Raw genomic sequence first — 26,096 nt, 5'->3', positions numbered from 1 at the left:
TCACCTCCTGTAGATGAAATATGGTCTTGGGCGAGGGAGAATGCCAAGGTGATCATCTATTGGTGCTGCAATCCGGTTCCTTGGCAGGTCCCAGCCACAAGACGACATGTGCATTCCCGGGAAGGCTGCATAAAATGCACGACAGGAAAGTAAGTTTGTATGTGACAGTCTAACGGTGTAATGACCTTGGCGATTGAACTACTTCTCTCCGTTGAGTGTTTAAACGGTGATACGTCCTGAGGGTTTGGACAGCCTCTTTAATTGAACAACTCTCTGCTCGGAATGACGGTATTGGGGTTCAATGCTGTCATGTGCTGATCATTGTGTTTTCTGATATTGTGGCTGACAGAGATGCCATTGATAAAAACACCAACAACATCACATTCTCTTCTGCGACGTTTCATCATGGCTTACATGACCCAACTCATGGTCTTCCTATGGTTTCAGTTATCCGTACAGGTTTCATCCGATCTGCCTTGGCAAATCGGCACCGGCAAAAAGAGCCGGTCGAGACAGCCTGGAATTCCAATAGTCGATAAAACGCCTGCAGGTTCCCCGTTAGTTATTGGCTCCCCAGGCGGCTTGGTAAGCCATGTCTCGTTCAGCTCGCTGCACCGCCATGGTCTCTTAGCTTGTGATTGGTGGCCTGGTTTTCAACCCAAGTCAACCTTGGCACGCGTTAAATAGGTCTCGACCCCGAAATCAGGCTGAGACAAAAATTCATCTTTTCATCCTTATCTCTGTTTTCTGTGTTGAAATTGAAGAGTCGTTGATAATATTACGAAGCGATTGCGCTTCATCTGACGATGGCGAACTCGTCGACACAGATCCCGTGGTCTCTTCTCATTCCGCATGAGAATAGCACTGAGGACCTACGAACCATTTTCGCCCCTACCTGGACTGACTCTCCGAATGTCCGTGGAAGTCTTGATATCATACAGAGCTGCGTGCTAACGCTCGTCGCGTGTATCTATACGGCGCTGCATCTTGACGTCCCGATCAAGACCTCTTCGCGATTCATCTTCCTCCAAAAGCTAAAATGGGTCGCCCTGACTCTTTTTGCACCTGAAATTGCCTTGTTTATGGCGGCGTATCAACTACGGCAAGCCTGGAATCTCAAATCAACACTCCTTAAAATACGACGCAAGAATCGGCGAGAAGACTTTGAGCTTGGGCGGCGAGGGGGGTCGGATGCCAACGTAAGATGTCTCCCGGTGTGTCACTTATATCAATGATATACTGACACGATAAAAAAGTTTGAAATCGATCTTCGATATGCCTTCTTTATCATTATGGGAGGTCTACACTTTGATGTTGATGAAATCATGTCAGAGAGCGATATGGACACCGACTGGCGTGAACATTTCACGCGGAGACCATTCACCGCTCGTCCCAGTACTCAGACCATTATCTGGCTTGCTGAACGGGGGCACTGGATCAAGATTCAGAAGAAGGACATTGACGACAAAAGCAAAGCCGATATCCTCCAGAAGTGCTTGGTCGTCATCCAAGTTCTTTGGATGGTGATACAGTGCATCTCCAGAAAGATCACTAACCTTCCCCTGACATTATTAGAGGTTCACACTATGGTTCACGTGGTGTGCGCCGTACTCTTCTATGTTTGTTGGTTCAAGGTATAGTTTACCCACTATCCGAAGCATCTCCCCACGATTGTCATTCTTGATCATAGGCTAATATGCCCTTTCAGAAGCCTCTGAACGTCCAAGAGCCTCTTGTGGTAAAGATGGGCGATTTCGAGAGCGAGATAGCCTTGAAAGTCCAACAACAGTTTTACTCGTGGGCCTGCTATCACATAGCACTCTTCGAGGCTCCAAGGAGTGATTACCAGGACCCTCCACTGGGACTGGACGAAAAACCCATGAAATGGATTATGCCCGAAATAGGGTCGAAGATGTATTATGGCAACATTCTACCATCCGGCGTCGCCCTGTATGGACACAGTACCCGACATTATGGCAATGGCATGCAGCAGCCTATCCCTGATCATTTTTCAACATACTACTATGACGGTTCGGGCCGGCAATCTTCGGAATTCCTGTGCAGAGATTCTTCTGATTCTCTGGACGGATCTCTTTTGGCTCCTTTCATCGACCGTGGACATATCGAGATATCAGAGGAGTTTATTCGTCGGTGGGATTCCATCTTCAAAGCTTTCCCTTTCGAGAACCGTCGCGAGTTGTCAATAGTATCCCCAAAGGTCGGGCTGAGCGACGTCGACGAACCTATGAGAATACCGGGTGTCCTCCCAAGTGACGGGGAACCCCTACCACTCTATCTTTCTCGGTTGGACGAGTTCGTTCCTCAAAATGATACCGACACTTTTAGTGAACTTCCATTCACTAATCGGGGAGGAAATCTAGACTTCAAGACCTTGAAGGATGAGGAAAAGTCGTATGGGTTTTATCTATTATTCTGCGCCCGACTCTTCACCCTCCTGAACACCCCCTGGGTACCCGTCTCAGCCATGGTCATGTCAGCCATATACGGGGGAGTGCATCTCTCAGCATGGAACTGGATGTTCCCGACAAGCGCGGAGAAACTCGCTTGGAAGATCAGTTGTTTGACTGTTGCGTGCGCGTTGCCAGTATTCTTCTTTGGCATCGGCGTCGCCCTGTTCATCACGTTCGAGGTGTATTCGACCAATACCAAAGACGTCCTGGCATCGAGATATTTCAAAATGAGTCTAGGTGTCTTTGGGATGCTTGTTGTGGCATCTTGTGGTGCAAGGGTGTTTATAATTGTCGAGTCCTTCATGAGTATCAGGAAGGTTCCTATAGGGGTATTTATATCGCCCACCTGGATCCAGATGGTTCCCCATTTTTGATAGAATTGCACGATATTGATAAGATCTCTTTCACGTTAGATCTCTCGCCATGCGTTGATGATAATATTCCCAGATCAGTTGACTATGCCATGAAATATGCGTGCGAATGGGAGAAGCTTCATATGTCTAGTGTGGAATCGCGAAGGCCAAACAATAGAACGGAGAGGCCGAAGCACCTGACAGCAGCGTGAGGACATTTGTCTATATGTATAGGCCACGGGGACAGAGACATGTACGAAACAGGGCAATAAAAGCGCCTCAAGTTGACTAGCTATCAAAATGATAACAGCGTTAAACCAAATAGGATAATAGACGCGCCTCGAACCAAAACTCGACTCCAGTCTGTTGGGTCAAAGGGCCGATTGTATTCCTACACCGCGAGACTGGCGGCGATTTGCGCCAATTTTCAGACTTTATCATCGCGCGGTGTGACATCATACGATGCCAACTTAAGTTTTCACTTTAAGCTCTGGCCATATCGAGGTTCGGATATAGATATCGGCAAGGCATCCCGGCAGCTGTCTTGTTAATTCCGGCCGTAGTGGGGTCTTTGGGAGCCGCATTTTCCGAGGGAGTGGATGACGTTATGTCGGCGTTCAGCGAGATCACCAGATTTGGGAGAGTATAAAGGCGTCACGAAACCCAACCTATATCAAAAGACTTTGATCTTAACAATAAGACATAAATCTTCATGATGGCTCTCCCACGATACCAGACAAACACACCCCTCGACCCATCCTTTGAGGATGATATCCGCAACACACACCTTGTCTACGATTACAACGCTACAGACGCGGAAGGCAACCCAGAAAAATGGCGTTATGAGATCTGGTTCTTTTCTGAAGACCGTGTCGTTTATGCCATCCACGGTGGCCCCATGGCCGGCCGTATCAACTATCAAACCGCCGCATATCAGTGTGTACGACCAGGAGAGCTCTGGCAGATCAACTGGCTAGAGGAGACAGGGACCATTGTGTCCTTGGTTTACGATATTACGAGCAAGAAAGTCAACGGCATGCTAGGGTTCTCGAAAGGACACTGGGAGCACGCGGAGGAGGCACATGGTGATAAGAGGAACCCCGAGGATTTTGAGCGTTGGAAGGGACTAGCTGCGATTGGAAAGCAGACGGATAGATTTATTTTGACGGAGCAGGCTAATATTTTGGAAGTCTTCAAGGGTGAGGGCGGGTTGGTGCCCATCACTCCAGACGCCCCGACCTTGTAAAGCGGGAATAGTTTTGGATCATGTAATGACGCGCACATCTGAATTTCATAGAGCATATAGAGGTCTCAGCATTATACAGATTAGATTTCAACTATTTTAATGATACAGAGTGGAAGCCCTGTCACAAATTCTCCGTCAAACCCCTCGGGGAAAATCAAAGAAAGACCTCACTTGGACGCCACAGCACCGATATAGTTCGGCTTCATATTGAGCCCGATATTCAGTTCGCGATGGCAATTTGCAATTATTATCGTGGTAGCTCCAGCTCAGATCCTTCTCTAGACGTAGGTATCCTGAGCCGATAATTCTCCCCTGGCTATTTCACATCCCTAACGAGGCGGAATGTCACCCATGGCCAAAGATACTTCTTCTGCCACCAGTTCAAACTTGATTGCGTTAGTATCAGCAGTGTCTAAATAGACCAAAACACTCACAAACTCTTTCGCCCAGAAATACGAGGGTGTAAAGCCCAGCTTCCCCCAACAACGGCCGTATGCTTCCCATCCATGAAGTCGGCTGGTAGATTTGTCAGTAGCCGCCCAAGAAATAGTTCTTAAGAATCATCTCAGATCAACAAACTCACCACTATATCCCGGATAGATTTTCATCGGCTTGAAACCGGGCTGCGGGGCAAAGAAGTTACTCGTCCATTCCGCTGCACCACCTGTATCACCCAGCCCGCAGAGACTGTCTTTATGTGTGATCGGAAAGGGATGGAAGTTGTGAAAGCCGGAGTTTGTACCCGTGAGATCGGTGAAGATGGCACGAGGGTCCGTATGAAATCCTTTGTTCACTTTGCTGTCCGGGGCATTTCGTTGACGCTCGACAAATTCATGCACGCTCCGAAGTTCGTGTAGAGTTGGAATCCGAGCTCCCGCCCAGCTTGCGTATCGCTCTACCTCATCAAATGAGGCCATAACGGGCCAGTCGAGGGCTTGAGTCAAAGGAACTGGTCAGACCGTTTTGACGGCGAGACGAGAGATGAAGGGGTGGAAATCGGTTTGGCTGTGGTAGTCGCCAATCTTACTCCAAGTTACCGGGATTTGTACCTGTTTGGTGTCGATCAAGTACGCTGCGTACTCGCCATTGCTCACTGGTCGAGCCTGTGACTGGAACTCCGGTACGTGGACGTCGTACGGTTCGCGCTCGTTATCCCAAGCAAAGAATCGGTCTGGTCCCCGGTCGCTTTCTGGATCATGGAAACCGATGGCGCATGTTTGACTAGGTATCGTGAACCATTGATTATCAAGGCGCCGCGACGCTGCCTCTTTGGCAATCTTGGCAAGGTCAGGCTTTGGGAGTCCCGGAGGTGGCAGGATGCTAGGACTCTGGATGGTCACGAAAAGAAAGGTTTCGGCGTGAAGTCCTATGCGATTGTCAAAGCAAATCTTCAAATCTCTGCAGCACACTTACCCTCATGCTCAAAACCAATCCAAAGGGCTCGACCAACGCAGCGGTTTGAGTGTGCTTGGCCGGTTTCGTAAAGATGCTTGATCCGAAACTTTACACGGTCACGATACTCGAGGATCTCACTCAATGGAGGGAAAATATCGGGTAGTTCGCTTTGGTCATGGCATTTGGATGGATCATCAACATCCGGGTCAATGCCTCTCTCAAAGATTTTGTGATAGTACGCTGGCTCGGTCGGTGTTTTGTTGGTTGCTCTGTTTAGATGTATGTCTTCACTAAGAGATCATCATTAGCCTAGCAATGAGATATAGTGGTCAAATTTGCCCAACGCACAAGGCTGGGATATGTCCTAGGTAGAAGAGTAGTGGGTTGCGTAAAGGGATCGGTTGCTCCATCAGAGCATCAGAAGGAATCATCTTGGTCGTTACAAGATCCCAGACGCTCCATAGCTGTCTCCATTCCTCCAACGAGGGCACCGGTCTCGGCGCATACTCTTTCGGCGAAAGAGGGAAGGCATAGGGGTTGAAGTTCATATTGGTAGTTGAAGAGTCAAGTTGAAAACTGGGATTGAAAAGTCAACGGACGATAATTCTGGCCATAACAACAACTCTGGGGATATTCTGCATCGTAGACGTCATGCTCGGCAAAACCCCCTTGGAGATGGACCAGCCAAGACCAAAGACCCTCCCCTAGCGAACCATGTTCAAGCCAGCCACCAATCTCTAGGTAAAGCGCGTCCAATATATTTATCTGATGTGACAAGCTTCATGTCCAAGCTAACCATCCATGGTTTAAAGACTCGTTGGCTTGGAGATAATCTCGGGAGGTGGATCAAGATCCGCAGGGCGACACTCCGACGGCGAGATCCGCGTAAGTGATTGGTTCTCTAACAGACACGACGACGGTAAAGTGAGACACAATAACTTGAAGGGGAATGACCGAGGCAAAGTTGCATGCTTATCAAAGCTGAATATGAACTGTTTTCACGAGTAGGACCTCACACTCACGTGGTGGAAGACTGCCGACCAAACATTAGACCCGTTGTTATGGTTGCGCTCTGTCATAGGAATTTGCGCGCGCTTTATCATAAAGGTGCAAAACAAAAGTATTTCATATATTCTGACCCTGGACTCCAGGGCTCTTAATGGCATTGTCAACTAGTACAGACACAGAGTCACTAAGTTGTGCTGTGGTCCAGGTTAGCTCTTTGGGTGAGAGTGCCGCGAAGTGGACAAGGGGGGGTAGGTCACCATTAGCCAGGTTGAATTAGGCTCGTACACGTGGACATCCTCGTGACGTTTTATCTATACCCGATTTACCGCATCCCTTGTCTTTTCTCTCTGCCGTTCTCATGCAGATTTTGACTCGGCTGTTGGGTATCGCATTGGTGCACATCACATCCGTCAGAGGGGCTTAATCCACATTGGGCGGAAGAGGTGAAGGAAAAAGTATCCAGATTCATGAATTGGAAGTAACGGACATGATAATGAACCCTTGCATAAAACTGACAAAACTCCTCTGAGACGTATTGAAGCCAAGAAAGCTGCCATCAGTGGGAATCATAAAAGCGACATCAACCCCTCCTCCGAAATACGTTATAAACCACACGATCCCAAGGCCAAACAAACCCCGCTGAGTAGGTCACATCTCACTCATGCCATAATTACAAGTGTCTTTCCCGAGCCACAAAGGAAAAAGCCCCTAATTTATCCACCTTAGCCCCTCGATGTGAGAAATGATAAGCGCAGCGCCAAGCCCCCTGTGTCTTGGCCTCGCAACAGGGATATCGAGTGGAGACGAGATGATCTGATCATGCATGGAGCTTACATCCCACACATGGCCTAGGCGGTTGAGGGCTCTGATACACGGCCGGGTTTGGCGGCCCTGACACGTTGAGGAAGCCAACAGCCCCCTTATCCAGACGAAAGATGGCATGGTCCACCAGGGTGTAGGTCCCTGGGACTGCCATCTTGAGATCCACGATTGTTGAACCACCGGAAGGAACCGAGACTGTCTGAATGCCTTGTGACGGGGGGTTGAGAACACCGCCGTCTCGGTACACGTTCTTGAAGTGGGAGCCAATAATATGGAATGAGCTGGTCAAGTTGGGACCAGCGTTGCCAAAGAAGATTCGGACGTTGTCGCCAACATTAGCCTTGAGAGGTTTGTCTCTTGTAAGAGCGGATTCGCTGCCGTTGAAGGCGACAACTTGAGGCTCCTCTCGCAGACCGTTGGGGTAAGAAAATTCGACAATTTCAGAACGACGTCCGTCATCATCGACCTCTGGGGGCTCATGGTAGAACTCACTTTGCATGACGTAGTATTCTTTGTCAACAGGAGGAAGATCTTCACCCTCTGGCTGCACGTACATCAGTCCGTACATGCCATTGGCGATGTGAACGGGCACTGGCGCGGCAGCGCAGTGGTACACGTAGAGTCCTGGGTAGAGCAGCTTGAAGCGAGCAGTCTTCGTCTCGTTCTCTTCAGCTGTTGTTACAGCAGCGCCACCTCCGGGTCCCGTGAAGGCGTGACAATCGATGTTATGTGGATTGCCGGCAGGATCCTTGTTTGTGAGACTGAGTTCAACGACGTCGCCGACTCTAGCACGGATAAAAGGTCCTGGTACTGTGCCGTTGAAAGTCCACTGCTCATACTTGTACTGGCTCGTGAGCTGTGCAAGTTTGGTTGTAGTGACAAGTGGAACTTTGACAAGGGCTGGGTGATCTCTTGTGATGGCTGGCGGAACATTGGGCGCGGTTGTAAGAATGGCATTTTCAGCGGGAAGATCTGCCAGCTGGACACCATTCTCAGTGATGGGTTCAAAAACTTGTACATTCGGGTCGCCACCAATAGCAGGAACCATGGCAATAGAGCCCTGGGTGATGTTAGTCTATGTTTAGAAGTCGCAAGGGCCAAGCTGTGAATTCTGGCTTACCTCTGCTTTGGAGCAACAATCTAGCCCCCTGCCTTCCATTGAGCAGCAATCACCCTCCTTCTCTTCCTTTGGGACGTTCTCGTCTACGCAATTGTGGCATTTTGGCGTTGTCAAGTCCATCCGGACCGGGGCAGGGCCACGCCGGTAGAGGTAGTAGCCGAGAGCAAGGCCGGTAGAAGCCGCGACAACAGGAACCAAGCGACCATAATTGGCTCCATTATTAACTCTCGGCTTTGAGGTGAAGGATCTAACCCCAACAGCCGGAGCTCTCCTGGCCTGTCTCGATAAGGTTGCACGGAGAGCAGTGGAGACAGCGGCTCTGCTCCCCATTGAACAAAGTTGACTGGCTGCTGGAGCAAGATTCCAGCATGTGGTCACCAAGCGAGTCATTGTGTAACGGTGAAGAAAGAAGCAAGTAAGAATCCTTGATTCGGTTGATAGGCTTTATTTCGGGCGTAAACAGGGCTGAGCGGGCCAGGATGATACCTTTATAACAAGCAAATCAGACCACGAGGACGCCATAGCAGAGGAGCCCTAAAGCCTGGAGCATAGGGGCTTGGTAATCAGACAGCGTGGTCCGCCGTGTGACAGGACCCTCAAGACCACGGGCCCTCACCGTTGGCCGGAGTAGGCTAGACCCCTGTGGCATTAGTCCGGTAAAAACATTCGAACCAAGACGTCGACGGAGCCACCGCGGTCCAAGTGATCATCTAGAGGCAGGGCATACGCACCCTCCTATTCATGAGGTCTTCTGATGGTGGTGAGACTATCTGGTAGAAACAGCCCTACAATGGAGGAGAATAGGTCTCCTGAAGCCTCAAGTCGGGCCAGATTCAGAAATCTCATTGAAGCGATCTCACGATGTCAATACGACTGTTGGGAGTCTCACGTTGATTAGAAACCAGCCGTCAGGAGACATCTTGATATCCGCAGGCCTTGATGGTCTCGGGACGGACTTGGGACTGCGAAGCTATTCTCGTAGGCTATGAGTTGGGAGAGTTAAAGAGATGATGATTCTCTTGAGAAATACAAAAATGAAAAATCCAAACCAATTGACCTCGATTGAGTATCAAAAAGCTTTTGTTGAAGTTGAAATATCGACTTTCTCACTTCCAAACTCATCTGCACCATGAGTAACCCACTTGTGGTAAACATCAACAACCTGGCGGCGTACACGCCCGCGGAGACGATAGAACTCATCTCCAGGATTGGTGTCAGGAAGGGAAACATGCGGCCTGACAAGGTCTTCCTTTCCGCAGTCTCTGCTGGCTGCCTCCTCTCCTTTGGCTGTGCCGTCTCCCTCACTGCCATGACAGCCCCTTGGTACCAAGAGAATGCCCCTGGCCTCATCAAATTGATAGGGGCTGGAGTCTTCCCCTTGGGCCTGGTGATGGTTGTGCTCACCGGAGCTGACCTGTTCACCGCAACTACTATGGTGTGTTCGGGTACCTCTGCGCCTCCCAAGTTTCCGCTAACCGTGTTTTCCAGTTTACAATGACATCTGTTCTCCACAGCCGGCTTCCGGTCCGAAAGATGCTGCTCCACTGGTTCCTTTGCTTTTTCGGGAACCTTGCAGGCTCGCTGTTTGTCATGGCCATTATCATGGGATGTAAGATTTCGCCAATCTCGGCCACGTGGGAGTTGAAGTTGACAGAGTCGAACAGATGGCGGTGTTTTCGATGCTTCTCCTTACAAGGAAGAGGTGATTTCTTTCACAACCAAGAAGCAAATAACCCCGCAGTTGCATCAGATCTTCCTGAGAGGCATCGGCTGCAACTGGCTCGTGTGTCTGGCCGTTTTCCTCGGAACTCAGGCAAAGGATCTGAGCTCAAAGGTCATCGGGATGTGGTGGCCCATTTTTGCCTTCGTGTCCCTTGGACTTGACCACGTTGTCGCCAACATGTTCTACATGCCACTGGGCATCTGGCTGCACACTCCCGGGCTGGATGTTGGCCTGTACATCTGGAAGGGTAAGAAACTCCGTTTTCTGGTGGGGAGCTGAAAGAGCGAAAACTGACAGTTCATTTCAAGGTATCATCCCTGCAGCCCTTGGAAACGTCCTCGGGGGCGGTCTGTTCGTTGCCGCGTACTACTGGTACATGTACCTCTGTATGGAAGCCCCTGTCAAGATCGACGGCGTCGAGTATCAGGGGCCTCATGTAGAGACACTCTCTCACCTGCATTTCCTCGACGGCAGGAGAAAGAGCGCTGCCACGGACGAGGAGAGTAGAATCGAGACGAGGCACGTCTCCGTTTCTCACAGCACCAAGTAAAGGGGGGGGGAAGCGCATGACAAGACGAATGAATAATGAACACGGCAATGGCAAGACTTTTTACGGGGCAGTCTAGACTAATGAATGGGGGTTCGCACCGGGCTAGATGAGGGTTTTGACGCGTGGGCCTGGAAAGATGATTCGTGTTTGCTACTTCTGTTAGTTTTTGGATTTTGATTCCACATCATTGCTTGCCTTAAGACGTATGTGGCCCAATTGCCCCTATATGAGATCCAGTAATCTCGGCTCACGAGAGGAGAATTGGCGTGGAGGCAGGCTGGGCGAACATCTCCGGTAGAGCCAAGCTCGCAGGTCATTTGACCGACACCGCGATCAGGAGCTTCCGCGGATTTCTTCAAGGGCTGAAGAAATGCATGCTGACCAAGTGGAATGCTTTCCCGTCAGATCATGGCATCATATCATTTTAATATTTCCCCGGGGTGGGCATTTAAGCGGCAGATTTCAGCATCTCCGCGGTAGTTGAACCATCTCCACGGAGGCATCTCAAACGTCGCGCAGGGGGCCTGGACCAACGAGATCCATTTATTTACTCATCAGACCATGCTGACACTGACACAAACGTTCTAGTCTCCGCCGTTGGACATCCGGACGGCTCGGGACGATACAAGTGACTTAGAGCTGGTCTAGGCCCTCGTATCGAGATCTTGGGTGGCAGTCGTTGACACTGGCGCGAAGAGGGCGGAACTTGAGGTGTATCATAATGACGTTGACTTACATTTCGAGAACCTTGGAAACAGACATAGTTTTCAAGTAGAGCCACTGCTATTTGCAACTCCTCCTTTATGGAGCAGCGCTAACAAAGTGGTACGTCCGCTTCAGTACAACCTTGCGAGAAGTCAATAGAGTGGGCCATCTCCGAGGACAAATCGTACACTGCTTTGAAATCCAATGATCTCATGATGTCCCGTATACTCCGGGGAGCTGAGTATAAGACTTCTGAGGCTGATGCAGTGGATGATCACTTCTCTCATTGCCCTGCAGATCATCAGCATCCACATCCATAAACATGCGGCCCGTCCCTGCAAAGATCATCTCTACCAAGTTGCTCCTTCGCAACCCTCCCACGCGGCAGTTCATCCGGACAGCTGCTTCAATGGCGTCAGAACCTCCAAGTTTCCCGTTCCAGCGGGCTTCTGGAATGGAGCCCCCAGCTGAGTTTGCGCGTCTGCGAGCGACTGATCCAGTTTCTAAGGTCAAGCTGTTTGATGGTAGTCTTGCGTGGCTCGTGACAAAGTACAAGGATGTTACGCTCGTTGCAACTGATGAGAGGCTCTCCAAGGTAGGACTCTAGGAAGCTCTTCATGAAGCTACTTGGCTGACAATCGTTGTAGGTCCGCACACGCCCTGGCTTCCCGGAACTAAGTGCCGGCGGCAAGCAAGCTGCCAAGGCTAAGCCAACCTTTGTTGATATGGATGCTCCAGACCACATGAATCAGAGGTAAGTCGTTCATGGCGACATTTCCGGGAAGTTCAGTTCTGATATCTATTACAGGGGTATGGTCGAGCCTCTTTTCACTCCCGAACATGTCAAGAAGCTGCAGCCGTACATCCAAAAGACAGTCGACGATCTATTGGCTGCCATGAAGAATAAGGGTTGTGCCACGGGCCCGGTTGACTTGGTGAAGGAGTTTGCGCTCCCTGTGCCGTCATACGTATGAATTTCCACCACATAACCAGCATTACGTTGCTGACTATTCACCTTCAGATCATTTACACCATCCTTGGAGTCCCTTTCAACGATTTGGAGTATCTCACGAATCAGAATGCCATCCGAACAAACGGAAGTTCCACAGCCCGAGAAGCATCTGCAGCAAACCAGTAAGTGCCCATTGGATCAATCTCGAAATTTTTACTCACTTATAAACAGGGAGCTCCTCGACTACCTGGCCAGCTTGGTCGACAAGCGCCTCGAAGAGCCCAAGGACGACCTCATTAGCAAGCTTTGCACGGAACAAGTGAAACCTGGCAACATTGAAAAGGCTGATGCAGTGCAAATTGCCTTTTTACTTCTCGTTGCTGGCAATGCCACCATGGTCAACATGATCGCGTTGGTAAGATTGGCTCTGTAGCGTTGTATAAGTGTTCAGATTCTAACGATTATCAGGGTGTTGTTACCTTGTTCCAACATCCGGAGCAACTGGCGCAGCTGAAGGCAAACCCATCCCTGGCCCCCCAGTTCGTCGAAGAGCTGTGCCGATATCACACGGCGTCAGCTCTCGCTATCAAGCGAACTGCCAAGGTTGACCTCGAAATTGGCGGAAAGGTATGCTAACAACAACTATGTGGTTATGAACTCTCAAAGTTAACTCAGCCCAGCATATCAAGGCGAACGAAGGCATCATTGCCTCGAATCAGTCGGCCAACCGTGATGCAGACATCTTTGAGAACCCCGATGAGTTCAACATGAACCGAAAGTGGCCTGCTGAGGATCCTCTTGGCTACGGATTCGGTGCCCATCGATGCATTGCCGAGCACCTTGCCAAGACAGAGCTAACCACTGTGTTTGGTAAGTGATAACTCTAAGGTTTCTTGCCTTTGTAGTAGAGCTAATTAAGGAGATATAGCCACCCTGTTCAAGGAATTCCCTGATCTCAAGATTGCTGTACCTTTCGAAAAGATCAACTTTACTCCGCTGGGCGGAGATGTGGGCGTTGTTGACCTGCCAGTCACATTCTAAGCTGCGGAGGCATCATCACACCTCATTTGTACAATACTACGGCGTTTCATAGTAACAAGGAATGCTTGATGAACTAACCCCTCAAACAATATGGACGGTCGAGGTGGCCATCAGACTCTGTCTGCGCGACCTACAAGTACGCGTCATTGCATGATAAAGATAATATACTTATCTGTTTGTCAAAACTCTGATTTCAGAGAGACTTTCTACTTTCAACTAGAGTTTGCTGGTGATTGCCTGCCCGGGAAAGCGGCTCTTTAGGTTCGGGGATTCCAGATAACCTGCGGGCGTACTGTATCGAAAGAGCTTGGGCTCTGCTGCTACCGAGGTAAGATCCGTCAACGAAGTGACCGAACTGGAAGGGCTGAGAGTCATCCCTGAGCCGCTGAACTCTGCTAACACCATTCACAGGTTTTCATAAACGGCCTGCGAGCAATTATATAGAGTTTACTGCTTTTGCATATCTATTCGTAGCGGGCAGCCCAAATCAATCGACAGCCTTATTGCGAGGGCCATGCACTTCTACCAGGAACATCCTCCCATCGTGTATGCGGCCTCTACTTTGTCTAAGCCCTCGATAATTAGGCTAGTAAATATCTAGCCCGTCTCAGCAGAGCAGAAACAGACGTACCTTTACCAGCTTTATGTTTTCCTTGGTTATGATGGCGATTTTCCTTCCAGTGAAGAGAATCCGTCGTAATTTCGGTTTAAGCATTAATAACCTTCTACGGCGATAGCTATGAAGCTTATTGAATAGCAATGTAAGCTTTGTGTATGTCAGTGTTTTACAGCATTAGGTTTCATACCGTTATGTGTTGGTATGGTGCTCCTTATTCTTCTACCTGTTGGTTTCCTTTTGAAGACGTCATTATGCCCAACAAAAGAAGAGAGAAAAACAAAGCCAGACCTCGCATCTAAGATACCATTTTTACTTCTCCCCAGACTGCATAACTACCATCCTGTCCTCGTCAGCTAGCTTCGTTTCAGCGATCTCAGCACACAGACCTACATGAATCGACCGCTACATTGTGCCAGTAGCACAAACGCCAAGCAGACAAGGTCTCCAGATTTGAGTACCCCTTGGATATACCACAGGCGCCATTTTTCAAAAACTGCGGTTTCGCACCACAAAACACATGGACGACTCAAGATGTGGGAGCGAGGAAGAAGCGCAGCGATTCCTATCCCTGGTAGAGGAACATATGCAAAGACGGGAGCAGGCTCAGCAACAGCCGACATCACCAATCTACCCCCTTCGGCCCACTCATTCAGTCTTGGGTGTTTTTTCAGGGTTTAGAGAACAACTAGAAGAGCAGCAGCGCATGATTGATCGGAGCAAGAGGAGAATACGAGAGGCTCAGGAACGTGCAGCGGCCAAGAAGAGGGAGGAAGAAGCCAGGAAACGCGAAGAACAAGAGAAAAAGGAACGAGAAGCCAAGGAGCCAGCCGAACGTGCACGACAAAAAGAAGAGCAGAGGAAGCAGAAAAGAAAAAACGACTGGTCAGATGCATGGAAGAGGTACGAGAATGGTTGGAAATCCGTCGACACGGACAACCGCAGCGGCAGTGAAATCCCATGGCCGACAAAATCAGGACTACGACGAGATTTGAGCGAGTCAAGTGTGCGACAATTCCTCCGGAGAACGGCTTTCGTTTATTCCTCTAACGATCACGCTGAAGAATTGTTCCAAGTCATGACAAAGGAGACAAAGCGGTGGCATTCCGACAAGATTCAGCATCGCTTTGGGCGAGATATTTTCCAAAGTCAGTACAGGGAGGATATTGACATGGTCACTAAGTTGATTGTGGTGTCGTGGAAGGAAGCAAAGATGGGCAGAGGGGGAAACAAATGAGATCAAGTGGCAGGCATTCTCTCTCAGGGGCCTCTCCATCAGGTGGTATTATTACAGTACTAGAAGTTTACCATGGTTCATTACAATACATTAAATCAACTCAATAATATGAACTTTTCGTCTCATACTGTTTCTTTATACGTCCCTTTGAAAGTACTCTCGCTCCGGCCGTCGTCACCGTCATCAACCACAACCGTCGTCTCAACAGTTTTCGTGATTCCATGCGGCTCTGGGAATGTGGCCAGATGAATCTCTGATCCATTGTGACTGCCTTCGCGAGCCGGAGGAGCTTCTTTGCCTAAACGGCTCATGATGGTGTTGCTAGGTTTCGAAACCGTGGCGGTGCTCGTGATGATTGCACGCGACGTGAGACCGTAGTTGGTCGGGTTGGATCTCTCTCTGCTGTTCGAGTACCAGCCTTCGCCTCGACCGGTTTCGCTGCTACGAACGACCTTGGAGATGAGGCTGGCCATCAGTAGCTCGATATACAGCTTGACGATGTATGCCACAGGAGCGAATTGCACATATCTATAAAAGGTCAGTGGCTATCAGTTAAGTGAGACAGAGTGTGAACTCACAGGTAGGGATTTGGTAGACTCAAGAAGCCAAGCAAGAGAATATCCATGGTTGTAGATATGCCCACCATGCCAGCGTTAAAGTTGAAGAGTCTCCAATACTTGCCCAGGCCATCCTCAATCAAGCGATAGCGCACCAGATACAAAAAGTACAGGTTGAGTCCCAAGTCAATGATAAGGAAGAAGATCTTTTCCACCTTTTCAAAGATAATATTGTGATGGACCTGAGCTGGGGTGGCACCTTCCAGGTGGGCGACAGTCCAGATATAGCAGACGGCGATGTTGATGAGACCGATGCTGACGACGAGACTCCATTTTAAGTGCGTCGCTCGGCGTTTGTTGGTCATGATCAAGGCGACTCGATTGGCGATGATCTGGGGCAGGAGTTGTGTCTGGAATGCCCATAGTGCAACGGTAAAGAGGAAAAAGACGAGGCTGGCGATAACAGTTAGCTATGGCCCCCGGTGGTATACTCGAACCACACTTGCCTTCCTTTGATGACATTGTTCAAGAACAAAAAGGTAACAATGGCAAAGATAAAGTTGGTCCAAGCCTCGGCCCAGATTAAGTACAGGTACGTATTGTGAAAGCTGTGGGTGCGCTTCCAGATGCTTCGCGTCTGCCCGATGACCTTTGCAATAGTAAAGACAAAGACACCCACAAAGAGGCCAAAATAGATGGAGGCGAGATCCACCATCTTGGGCGACAGAAAACAGACCAGGGGCAATAAGATGACGAGATACGAGGAACGAGCGAAGGGGAGGAATGCACACGACACCTTATATCTTCAGGGATCGTCATGTGGAAGTACTCGGTATCTCGGTAAGTTGCCCACCGATCGACAAATCGCTCTTCTCTCCTACCCACGAGTTGCAGATTCCCCATGTCTTTCAGAGCCACATGCCAAAGTCTAGTGCTCAATGCCGACAAGCCTTGCGCTTCCGCATTATGAGGATAAACGCCACTAACAAAGGTGGCGTCCATTCTGACGGCCGTACCTCGCAGACCGTCTCAGGGACTAGACTTGGATGCATCATCACTATCCGCTGCCGGCACTTGATGTCTGGTAGGAGCATGAATTGACTCGCGTAAGACGGCAGGTTCCTGGGCTAGTTACAAAGTCCCCATCAGGGGAGTACCGGATGCGTCATCCGTGCGGCAGCGTCTTAGCTGACCGGAATGGGATCAAGATTGCAGCTAAGAGATCGATAATCTCGACGAGTCAGCCTAGCGCGTAGCATCGTCCTGCCTAGTTGGGAAAGATTGTCTCAGCTTGGCCGTTATTGGTCTCTCTTGTCAATGCCCACATCCCAGGGTTTGGGAACGCGTAAATCACTGGATCCCTTGATGATCATTGATCGACATGTTGGTCCCTGTCCTTCCCCGCTTCAAGAGATCACCTTCAGGGACAGTGACAACCTGTCTAAGCTATTGAAGGTGGCACGTCCGTCACTAAGCGAAAGGGATCAGCATCTCGTAAACGTCCCGGGTATTCAGCCGAAAGGCCCAGACCGTGCCTCGAAAGCTGCGTCACCTGGGGAGTTTAGAGTTTGTGTCTAGTTTATCTACCCTGGGCTGAAACTAGATGCCCCCGGAATGGTGTTTCTTCCCAACGGATGATGCCTGCCCCGGCGGTTTTCGTACTCTTCAGCCAACTGCCGGTCTCTTGTCCTGTTCTGTTCTGGATACACAAACTTCTTAATTGCCCACCTCTTTTCTCCTGGACCCTGACGGCGCGGGCGCAACTTTATCCGTGTGGCTACGGTCTTCAACGGAAGATTCCTTGAAAAGGCGTTCATGACTTCAACCACTTGACTCCTTATCAGTCCCTCTCCCAATCTAATGTCCATAGCCAATTCCTTAATGCCACATGTTTAAGGAAAGGCTGCCCAGTGGCGAAGTCTCGTTGATCCGTGGGTAGGGCAAGCTTCAGATGGCTCGAATCTGCCATAAGACGTGAAGCACCAGCGCTTCGGCATCGCCGTGAGACCCATGATTGCAAGTGTTCCTGTGGCTTCGATATTTAAGAAATGCCAACGACGTATATTATCTCGCTATCTCGTATTCTATCAATTATAATCCCCTCCCTCGCGATTAACAACTTCGTAGTCCTACTAAAACAACCCAAGGAAAAATCGAAACAGAAACGACAGTAGCCATCCACGCTGCCACCACAGATAGGATCACGATTCCTACTTAGTGTGTAGCTTAACCTGCGCCTCGCTCCACTCCCAGAATTCTTTGGCGATGCCAGTGCCTCCCTCTGCCCGGGTCTTGGACCCAGCGACCATGTCCTTGGTAGCATGCCACAACCTTCCCCACGGAGCCACTATTGAGGAGGTAGTCAGCGACAGATCGATGTTTAATCGAAGCCATTATCAGACAAACTCACCAAATGTACCTGACTTTTCCAACGTCACTTCAGGGGAGAAGCCAGCAAAGATGTTGGTGTATGCACCGTAGATCGTGGGATACAACACCGTCTTTCGGAGGAACCAGTGAAAAGTAGGGCCCATGGTGCGCCAAAATTCCGAGTCCAGATTTCCGGGGTTGAGAGGGGTTGAGATGATGCCGTGTTCCTTGTGTCGGGAGGCATATTCGGTAGCATAGAAGTAGTCGCCAAGCTTGCTGATGTAGTACTGCTCTGCCGAAGTTTCTTTGGTGATGTCCTTGACTCTCTCCATGTAGCGCTTGGTGGTAGTGGCGATAGCAGCCGTGGACGAGGCCCAGACCACGCGAACCGTCCCAGGGGGCGAGTCTCTCGCTGTGGAGATTAGCGTGGGGGTCAGTTGCTGCGTGAAGGCCAAGGTCCCAAGACAGTTGACGCCAAGCTGAAGCTCGTAGCCCTGCTTGGTCTTGGAACCATGTTCAGTGAAACCAACACCGGCATTGTTGAAGAGGACATGGAGTTTGCTTTCTCGGCGTAGGATTTCAGCTGCAGAAGCGTTGATGCTTGGGAGATCGGCAAGGTCAAGTGGGAGGCAGATCAATTCTCCTCCAGACCTGGGGACAGCAGCTTGAATGGCATCACATGCTTCCTTGCTCTTGCTTTCAGAACGCGCCATCATGTAAACACGCGCATTCTTGGAGTAAAGAATCTGGGTGATCTCTCTGCCAATTCCCGTGTTGGCGCCAGTGACGACAATGACCTAGCAAATTGTCAGATTTCTTGGTTGAGGTATAGGGTAGCCAGGGTTCGTGAGTGCACCAACCTTGCCCTTGAGATCGGGGAGATCCTTTGGCATGAACCTTGGGGACCCGGCGAAGAAGGCTTGCCGCAAGATGTTGAGAGTACCTGACATTATGGAGAGTTGAGACTTTGTGGGCGAGTTGGATCTTGTATTGTCAAGAAGAGTCCATGCTAAGTTGGCTGGGATGATGTTGTGGAGAGAGACTGCGATGATGCATGTAAAGAGTGGAGGGAGGAAGGCATCTCATAGAATGCTTAGAGCACTTATATACACAATCTTCAATGACCTCATTTCCTGCCCGAACTTCGAATACCGTCGTCAAATCCGTTGACATTGAGACATGGCGTACTGAACCCCGCGGGATTCGCACACTTTGGTGCCTGAGGCATCAACGACGCGTGGATCCCGGCCCAACCCCGCGGACTTCATTTCCGCCTCCCTTGAGACCATCGATCACTCCAGTTAAAGTACCTTGACATTTGATCAACCTCGGCCGTCGAATAGCAGAAATGGCTCCGAGTACGGCTCCTTATTCCACACCATGGATTCCGGCACCTTATGGTAGAGCCTGCGTTGGCTGCTCCCGTGCCAAGTGCAAGTGCTTTTATCGCTCAAATGGGGGAAGATGCGAGAGGTGAGACCCGTTGAGGCGCACTCTAGATGCGTGACAAGATGACATGTCTGACTGACTCTAGATGTTGCCGTCTTGAAATTTCCTGCGAGCCTGCCGCTGGTGTCCGAAAGAGCAGATTCAACGCGATACGATCTGCACCGAGTGCCGATGCGAGATTGGAGCGGAGACTTGACGATCTTGCCTCTCTAATACAGTCACAAGGTGCCAGCAGGTCGACAGCTACTCCAGGGACGAACGATCCCCCTTCGGTTGACTCCAGCGGACAAGTTCCTTTCGATCCGCCACCAGAGTATAGCACTCCAGCGTCGCCTGCATCATCATACCAACCGGACGTTGCGATAAATTCGGCTGATGCCACGGTCGAACTCCTCCGTCCCGTGGAACCCGAATCAAGTGATCCTTCCTCTCTGATACAGAGTGACATGTCTATCCATGGCCTCACAGATCGTGTTGCCGAGGAACAGCTCAACACTTTTCGACGCTCCTTCTTACCCAACTCACCACTGTTTCACCTCCCTCCTTCTCTCACTTCGCGAGAGTTTCGTCAGCAGAAACCATTTACTTGGTTTGTGACTATGGCATTGTCATCCAAGCAGATCTCTCAACAATTTGCCATGGAAGAGACCATCTGGCGAATCATCTCAAAGAGGATTGTCTGCGAGCATCTCGCCAACCTCGACTTGCTCATTGGACTCATCTGCTTTGCGTCATGGTATGCAAAACAGCTGAATAGCTCAGAATATTGCGCTTACAATATTTTAGGTCACATGGCTTCAAAATGGACAAGCCGTTCATGACAATGCTTACTCAAATGGCCGTGTCACTGGCCTTTGAACTCGGATTGCACAAACCTCCCGTAAATGGGGCCCAGCGCTGCAAATTCGGGCGATCTGTTGCCGAGCAGCAACAGGCACGGAGGGAACGAACACTAGAGGAGCGACGAACTATTCTTGCTCTTTTTCACTTGTCTTCATCGTATGTATACGCCCACCCTTTTTGACTGGCCCCTGTCTGACGTCTTGATCCCAGAACTTGGACCGCATTCCGCAAGACGGAGCCTATACGCTGGACTGCTTACATGCAAGAATGTCTACAAACTCTTTCCGAGCAAGGAGAGTCGCATCTCGATGCCATACTCGTGGCTCAGATCAAGTATCAGCTTATCTTCCACCAGGCTGAACCGTTTGCTTCAGTGCAGCCATTTTTGGAGGGCACGCAGAAGTCACCATCTGCGACTCTTATCACGGCACTGCTGAGGCAGCTTGGTGAAGTCAGAGATACGTTGCCTGCCAACGTCAAGTCTGAGAGTGAGTTGAATATCTCCACAAAGCTGCCCGAGAAAAATGTAGAGAACTAAGTTTGGGATAGGAATCATCCAGCTGAACCTGTGTTATGCGGAACTGGCACTCAAGAAACACCTCATTGGAGAACCAAAGACAAGCAGTCAATCAATCCCGGAAAACTTCCAGAGACTTCAAAATCTGGATTCGGCTTTGGGCAGCACCGAAAGATGGCTAGGACTCTTGTTTGATATGCCTCTAAGCGACCTGGCTGGCATCAACGTCGACTTTTGCACGCAATTCCTCCACTGTCTGGTAATACTCTTCAAACTGACGACATAAGGAGCCGGGATGGGATATGGAAGAGGTGAGAAAGAGGATAGATGTAATGAGTGTTCTTGATCGTTCCCATGAGGTACTCGGAGAAGTTTCTATGGCTATGGGCATCGTGGACGACCCGGGTCCTCGCATGGGCCTCTTATTTAGGACTGCTGGTCTCCTCAGGGCTGTCAAAACGTTGTTCATGGCAGAGATGCAGTCGAGACTACCGCAGAATGTGCCGCAAGAACAGGCTGCTGAAGACTTGGGTGGTGCGATGGATGGCCAGTGTTTGAATTTTTCAGATGAGCTCTTCCAGGGCTTGTATGAGGAACCATGGCTTGCTGAGCTGTTTGACTCAACTTGGCAGGGGGAACTTGATGGCGTTTGAGAATTTGGTTGGCCTGAGCATGCATATAGATCATACACCTGGTTCAGCCGCCTTATCTCGACCATGGGAGGCACGCTTGTCATCGGCGCCTCGATCCAACTCATCGCATATGCCCTCACCTTCTGGAAGCCCCCATTCCTAGTGTTTGGATCATTCTTCTTCTTTACAGGTCTGGGCGTTGCGTACCTTGACGCTCAGGTGAACACCTATGTTGCGCACATGCGAAACTCGCACCAGTGGTTGGGCGTGTTGCATGCTGCGCATGGTCTGAGTGCGTTGCTTAGTCCAATTGCAGCGACGACGTTTGCTACCAAGACTCCTTACTGGCATCTGGTTTACCTCATGATGTTGGTTCTGACACTTTGCAATATTGCATGGTTGTCTTGGAGCTTTAGAGGTAGCCTCTTCAAGTCCTTTGGGTATACCGATGGCGAGGACGCTAGTGACTAGATGAAAGCCGTTCTCTTGCAGAAATCAGTGTGGATGATTAGTCTCTTCTTCTTCCTCTATGTCGGGGCAGAAGTTACTGCCGGTGGTAAATTAAAGCACGCCAAAATGTTTCATGGGAATGTAATAAGTCCAGGCGGGTCATCGAGTTCCTTATCGAAGTGCGACACAGTCCCCCCAGTATCGCCGGCTACGTCGCGTCTGGCTTCTAGGGAGGCCTCATGCTAGGGCGTATTCTTCTTGCCGATATCACGCATAAACGTGGCGACCGACGCATGGTGTTTATCTACATCTTCATCGGACTCGGGTTGCAGTTGATGTTTTGGGTTGTCCCTGACGTAGCCGTCGATGCAGTCGCCGTCAGTCTCCTTGGCTTTGTTATTGCATCCTTCTTCCCCGTCGGGTATCAGTTCTCACAAACTTACTACCTCGAGAGTTGCATGTTGCTGCTATAGGTATCTTGCGTTTCAGCTCTCGCCACGATCGCGCCAGCAATTAATTGTTGGCAGGCTTCACGGCCACTGTTAGCCAGGCCGGGTCAACTGCTTTTCCATTTTTAACAGGCGCGATAGCCTCAAAAGCAGGAGTTGCTGTTCTGCAGCTGATTATGGTGGCATTGCTGGTTGGAATGATTTTATGCTGGGGCCTCATTCCGCGGGCCCAGAGGAATCAGTGATGTGCTGAACCCTCATTGCACTGCATTCTTTCCGTTGGATCATGCATGCATTAATCTTATCTATCTACATATAGATTTGACCTGGCATGTCCGCGTTTGCCGCAAAGCGAAGCGAGCCACTCAACGATGATACGCTTCCTTGGCTATTTTCTCTTGTCGCTCTTCTGGTCTCTTCCCTCAGACATCGCTGTACTGATACCCCTCAATGGTCATTTGGGTTGAAAGTGAGGCGGACTGGCCAATGGAATTGGCGCAAAAGGAGCCAGGCTCTCGGAGAATGCAGGCAGTGACCTCCAAGGAGGTCGGCACAGGGGCATCTCATTGGATTGCAGCGGCTGCTAAGAGATGGCGACTGACAGTTGGGAGCACAGGCTCAGCGCTTCAAGGCTCTCACCAAGGCATCCCTCAATTACATGTACTTGTTCAACTTGGTTAACCTACGAGCCCCAGTAACACTTTAAATCTGCTGTGCTTAATGGATGGGAATCAGTGAACTAGACCCTGGTATTATTGATATGAATTCCGTCGCATTATTACACAGAAATCCATGGCTTGCTGTACTGGGAGTGAATGACTCGGGGCTCAAGTTGTACAATGACAACCAATCCCACCAAGACCTGGTGCCCTCCAATATGTTTCCCTTGACATCTTAGCTCAGCTGAGACGCCACATGCAATGCAAGTCATGTTGCCTCTTGGTATCAGGCTGCCTTGCGACACCATAAATTCCACCATATTGCCCTGCTAACTTGGCCCGTTTGCAAACTCCCTGTCAGTGCATTTGGATCGTTATGGATCCATTGTCTATCATCGCAGGTGTCGCAGGCATCGCCACGGCGGGTGTCTCGCTTGTGGAGGTGCTCTTTGACACCATCGACTCCTACCAAAATGCCCCAAAAGATATCGTCTCAATAGCACGGGGAGTCCAAGACCTGTCGATTATTCTGGACCAGCTGAAACAAGTCCTCATCGATGGGCGAAACATGCACACACGATGGCTCCTCAAATCAGTTGCTTCAGCCATCAGGCAGATCGAATATGTGCATGCCGAAGTTTGGGAGCTCATACCCCGGAGCGGCTCCGGGTTTGAGAGGGTAAAATGGACATTTCGAAAAGGAAAGATCAGAGATCTCTTGAACAAGATCGAGACTCAGAAGAGCACTGTTCAGCTCGTCTGCACGACCCTTCTTCTGGCTATTCAGCAGAAGAAAGTCACAAAACACAACAGACGACGCCCTGGGAATGATTCGGAGAAGTATGCCAGGAGCAGGTTGAGAAGACAAGCGGAAAACCTCGTCAAGACTGCTCATGAGTCGCTTCTCAATCTGACTCAGAGCTCGCATGAGGAGGAAATCGAGGGGTCTTCCAACGACACATCCCAAAGTCAGAGGCAGCAAGAGCCGCAGACACCACTCATTGATGGCTCTCCGACTACACCCACTATTCGTGTATCAGGCCCTGAACAAGACTTTCCAAATGATAATGGGGATCTTATGCCCCAGAAAACCCCCGATGAGACCGCTTTGTGGGTCTACGACATGGTTTTCTTGCCGACAGCCGAAAGAAAGGCTCACGAAGGAGACACTGGACCCCGACCCGACGGCAGCAACGCCCTCATTCTCCGCAACTCACAGGGCACTGATATTGTTCTGGCTTCAAAGAGGCCCATGGCGGCAGAAGTTGTTGATGATCTTCTCTACGACTGGACTCACTTGAGTTGGCATGACATTAAGGAGACGTCCGAGACTGTGAGGGTGGAACACCCAGAGCAACCTAGGAGGTACTCGGATGAGCGTCTTAGAGAAGATCAGGGCTCCAACCTAGAACCACCACGCCAGTCAAGACGGAAGATGCACCGTCATCGAGGAGCCTCCGAGGAGCATATTCGACGAGGCATACGTGTGGAATACGAGAGCGAAGGATCCTCAGGCGGCTCAGCCAGGTCCGAGCACTGGTCTTATATCGACAGTCAACCATCTGACTCTCAACGAGAAACCACAAGAAGGCGATATTCCGCTCATGATTCAGAGCGAGAACCGCCAATTACCCCAAGTGGACACAGGACCAGATCGTATTCGGATGCGGGTCCAGAACCGAGAAGGAATCCACGTCATGCAACTGTTGAGGATGACCCAGATGACTCCATGGATGACCTGGCGAGAAAACGTGCCAGAGCGAGGGCTGCACATGAAGAAGCCAGACGCCGAGCAGACGCCGAGTTTGAGAAGCATCGTCCGCACACACAACACACATCACGATCAAACACAAATCGAAGTCAAGATCGAGAGGCAGACGATAGGCCAGGCCACAGAGAGGATCATTCAAGTAGAGCCAACCAGAGTCAAACGCCAAGTCGGATACAGAGGGCTGCCGCTGCGAGTTTACTTGCTGGAGCGACTGAAGCGTTTCGTGTCTATAAAGAGCCAGGCGGCTGGGACAGTTTAAAGAGTAAGAGGGTATTAGCAGCCGCAGCAGGAGCTGCATCGGTGCCAGTACCTGATGTGAACGATTAAGGCGGCATGTGTGCCAGAACTTGAGAGGAGATTGAATGACGAGGTTTCGGTAGAAGGGTTTCTTTGGTGCGTTTATGTATGCGAGGAGGGATACTCCCGGTTTTTCAGGTGCGCGCCCATTTCGGTTGTCATGTTTGCGATTGTCAGGTGTTCAGATATGAAGATGGTTACAAGTTACTTGGCTTCCATACTCGCTGAGAAGCATCCAGTTGATTAGTATCGATTAATTTGCTTGCTCCAACATGATGCTAGCTACCCTGTCCATATCTATTCGAAACTTTTCGTTGGCCATAGTACCTGAGGAAGATAAACACGGATGAATGATTCAGAGTTATCACTTGACATAGTTGTGGTTCTTTGGGTTTACACCATTGTTTATGGTTTGCAAATGGGTTTTTATCATGGATGCTTACGCTAATAATTTTAGCAAAGTTTCGTTTCATGTAAAAAGTCCCTAGTTGAAATCCTATCGTTACCTCCTTTATATAATTTCTATATTTAACTCTGCTTCTACAGTGAATTTTTAATGTCATCTCTGAGTGCTCCCTGGCTTTCCGCAAGGCATTTTCATGCCTGAGGCAGAAAATGCATCGCCGTAAGATGAATATGCACGAATCTCACTCAGCCTCAGCTGCGCCCTCTTGTTCCCTCAGACCGTTTTTATTATGTATACAACAAGAGTACCCTTATCGCGGAACCCGTACTCTTTTTATATTCTCTCCTAATTCTCGGAACCGATAATAGCATTACCATCAACACCAGTCGAGACTCGGCTGAGTCGTGACTCAAACATCGAATAACTACCCCGCTTCCATGTCTCCAGTCGAAAACTC

At 49.9% G+C, this 26,096-nt stretch overlaps 10 protein-coding genes across 10 annotated transcripts; 6 read left to right on the top strand and 4 right to left on the bottom strand.

The window, feature by feature from the left end:
• Positions 1-806: 806 nt before the first annotated feature.
• NCS54_01320000 (Hypothetical protein) lies at positions 807-2,845 on the top strand (the record flags this gene model as incomplete). The annotated part of the gene is made up of 3 exons (XM_053158406.1): positions 807-1,199; positions 1,257-1,634; positions 1,709-2,845. 3 exons carry the CDS (start codon positions 807-809, stop codon positions 2,843-2,845), a joined length of 1,908 nt encoding a protein of 635 aa, XP_053014381.1.
• A 691-nt stretch (positions 2,846-3,536) lies between these two features.
• NCS54_01319900 (Hypothetical protein) lies at positions 3,537-4,070 on the top strand (the record flags this gene model as incomplete). The annotated part of the gene is made up of 1 exon (XM_053158405.1): positions 3,537-4,070. The coding sequence occupies one exon, from the start codon at positions 3,537-3,539 to the stop codon at positions 4,068-4,070; it is 534 nt and encodes a 177-aa protein (XP_053014380.1).
• A 316-nt stretch (positions 4,071-4,386) lies between these two features.
• Positions 4,387-6,013, bottom strand: NCS54_01319800 (Hypothetical protein; the record flags this gene model as incomplete). Its single annotated transcript, XM_053158404.1, has 6 exons — positions 4,387-4,456; positions 4,505-4,586; positions 4,654-4,693; positions 5,120-5,436; positions 5,484-5,755; positions 5,814-6,013. 6 exons carry the CDS (start codon positions 6,011-6,013, stop codon positions 4,387-4,389), a joined length of 981 nt encoding a protein of 326 aa, XP_053014379.1.
• Positions 6,014-7,290: 1,277 nt separating this feature from the next.
• NCS54_01319700 (Copper-containing nitrite reductase) lies at positions 7,291-8,343 on the bottom strand (the record flags this gene model as incomplete). Its single annotated transcript, XM_053158403.1, has 1 exon — positions 7,291-8,343. One exon carries the CDS (start codon positions 8,341-8,343, stop codon positions 7,291-7,293), a length of 1,053 nt encoding a protein of 350 aa, XP_053014378.1.
• Positions 8,344-9,544: 1,201 nt separating this feature from the next.
• On the top strand, positions 9,545-10,688 carry NCS54_01319600 (Hypothetical protein; the record flags this gene model as incomplete). Its single annotated transcript, XM_053158402.1, has 4 exons — positions 9,545-9,850; positions 9,904-10,024; positions 10,080-10,385; positions 10,447-10,688. 4 exons carry the CDS (start codon positions 9,545-9,547, stop codon positions 10,686-10,688), a joined length of 975 nt encoding a protein of 324 aa, XP_053014377.1.
• Positions 10,689-11,688: 1,000 nt separating this feature from the next.
• Positions 11,689-13,386, top strand: NCS54_01319500 (Cytochrome P450 55A2; the record flags this gene model as incomplete). Its single annotated transcript, XM_053158401.1, has 8 exons — positions 11,689-11,988; positions 12,041-12,147; positions 12,202-12,361; positions 12,415-12,527; positions 12,577-12,760; positions 12,814-12,972; positions 13,026-13,215; positions 13,274-13,386. The coding sequence occupies exons 1-8, from the start codon at positions 11,716-11,718 to the stop codon at positions 13,384-13,386; spliced, it is 1,299 nt and encodes a 432-aa protein (XP_053014376.1). The 5' UTR covers positions 11,689-11,715.
• Positions 13,387-15,361: 1,975 nt separating this feature from the next.
• On the bottom strand, positions 15,362-16,511 carry NCS54_01319400 (Hypothetical protein; the record flags this gene model as incomplete). Its single annotated transcript, XM_053158400.1, has 3 exons — positions 15,362-15,767; positions 15,818-16,249; positions 16,294-16,511. 3 exons carry the CDS (start codon positions 16,509-16,511, stop codon positions 15,362-15,364), a joined length of 1,056 nt encoding a protein of 351 aa, XP_053014375.1.
• A 1,495-nt stretch (positions 16,512-18,006) lies between these two features.
• NCS54_01319300 (Hypothetical protein) lies at positions 18,007-19,116 on the bottom strand (the record flags this gene model as incomplete). The annotated part of the gene is made up of 3 exons (XM_053158399.1): positions 18,007-18,143; positions 18,207-18,963; positions 19,027-19,116. The coding sequence occupies 3 exons, from the start codon at positions 19,114-19,116 to the stop codon at positions 18,007-18,009; spliced, it is 984 nt and encodes a 327-aa protein (XP_053014374.1).
• A 398-nt stretch (positions 19,117-19,514) lies between these two features.
• Positions 19,515-22,078, top strand: NCS54_01319200 (MFS domain-containing protein; the record flags this gene model as incomplete). The annotated part of the gene is made up of 7 exons (XM_053158398.1): positions 19,515-19,639; positions 19,701-20,351; positions 20,402-20,614; positions 20,669-20,946; positions 21,008-21,234; positions 21,263-21,561; positions 21,658-22,078. The coding sequence occupies 7 exons, from the start codon at positions 19,515-19,517 to the stop codon at positions 22,076-22,078; spliced, it is 2,214 nt and encodes a 737-aa protein (XP_053014373.1).
• A 1,463-nt stretch (positions 22,079-23,541) lies between these two features.
• On the top strand, positions 23,542-25,195 carry NCS54_01319100 (Helo-like-N domain-containing protein; the record flags this gene model as incomplete). The annotated part of the gene is made up of 2 exons (XM_053158397.1): positions 23,542-24,530; positions 24,589-25,195. The coding sequence occupies 2 exons, from the start codon at positions 23,542-23,544 to the stop codon at positions 25,193-25,195; spliced, it is 1,596 nt and encodes a 531-aa protein (XP_053014372.1).
• Between the last annotated feature and the right edge of the window lie 901 nt (positions 25,196-26,096).

The sequence above is a fragment of the Fusarium falciforme genome, chromosome 11 (assembly GCF_026873545.1).
Source record: "Fusarium falciforme chromosome 11, complete sequence".
Taxonomy (NCBI): Eukaryota; Fungi; Ascomycota; class Sordariomycetes; order Hypocreales; family Nectriaceae; genus Fusarium; species Fusarium falciforme.
This window is presented reverse-complemented; position numbering and strand designations above follow the sequence as displayed.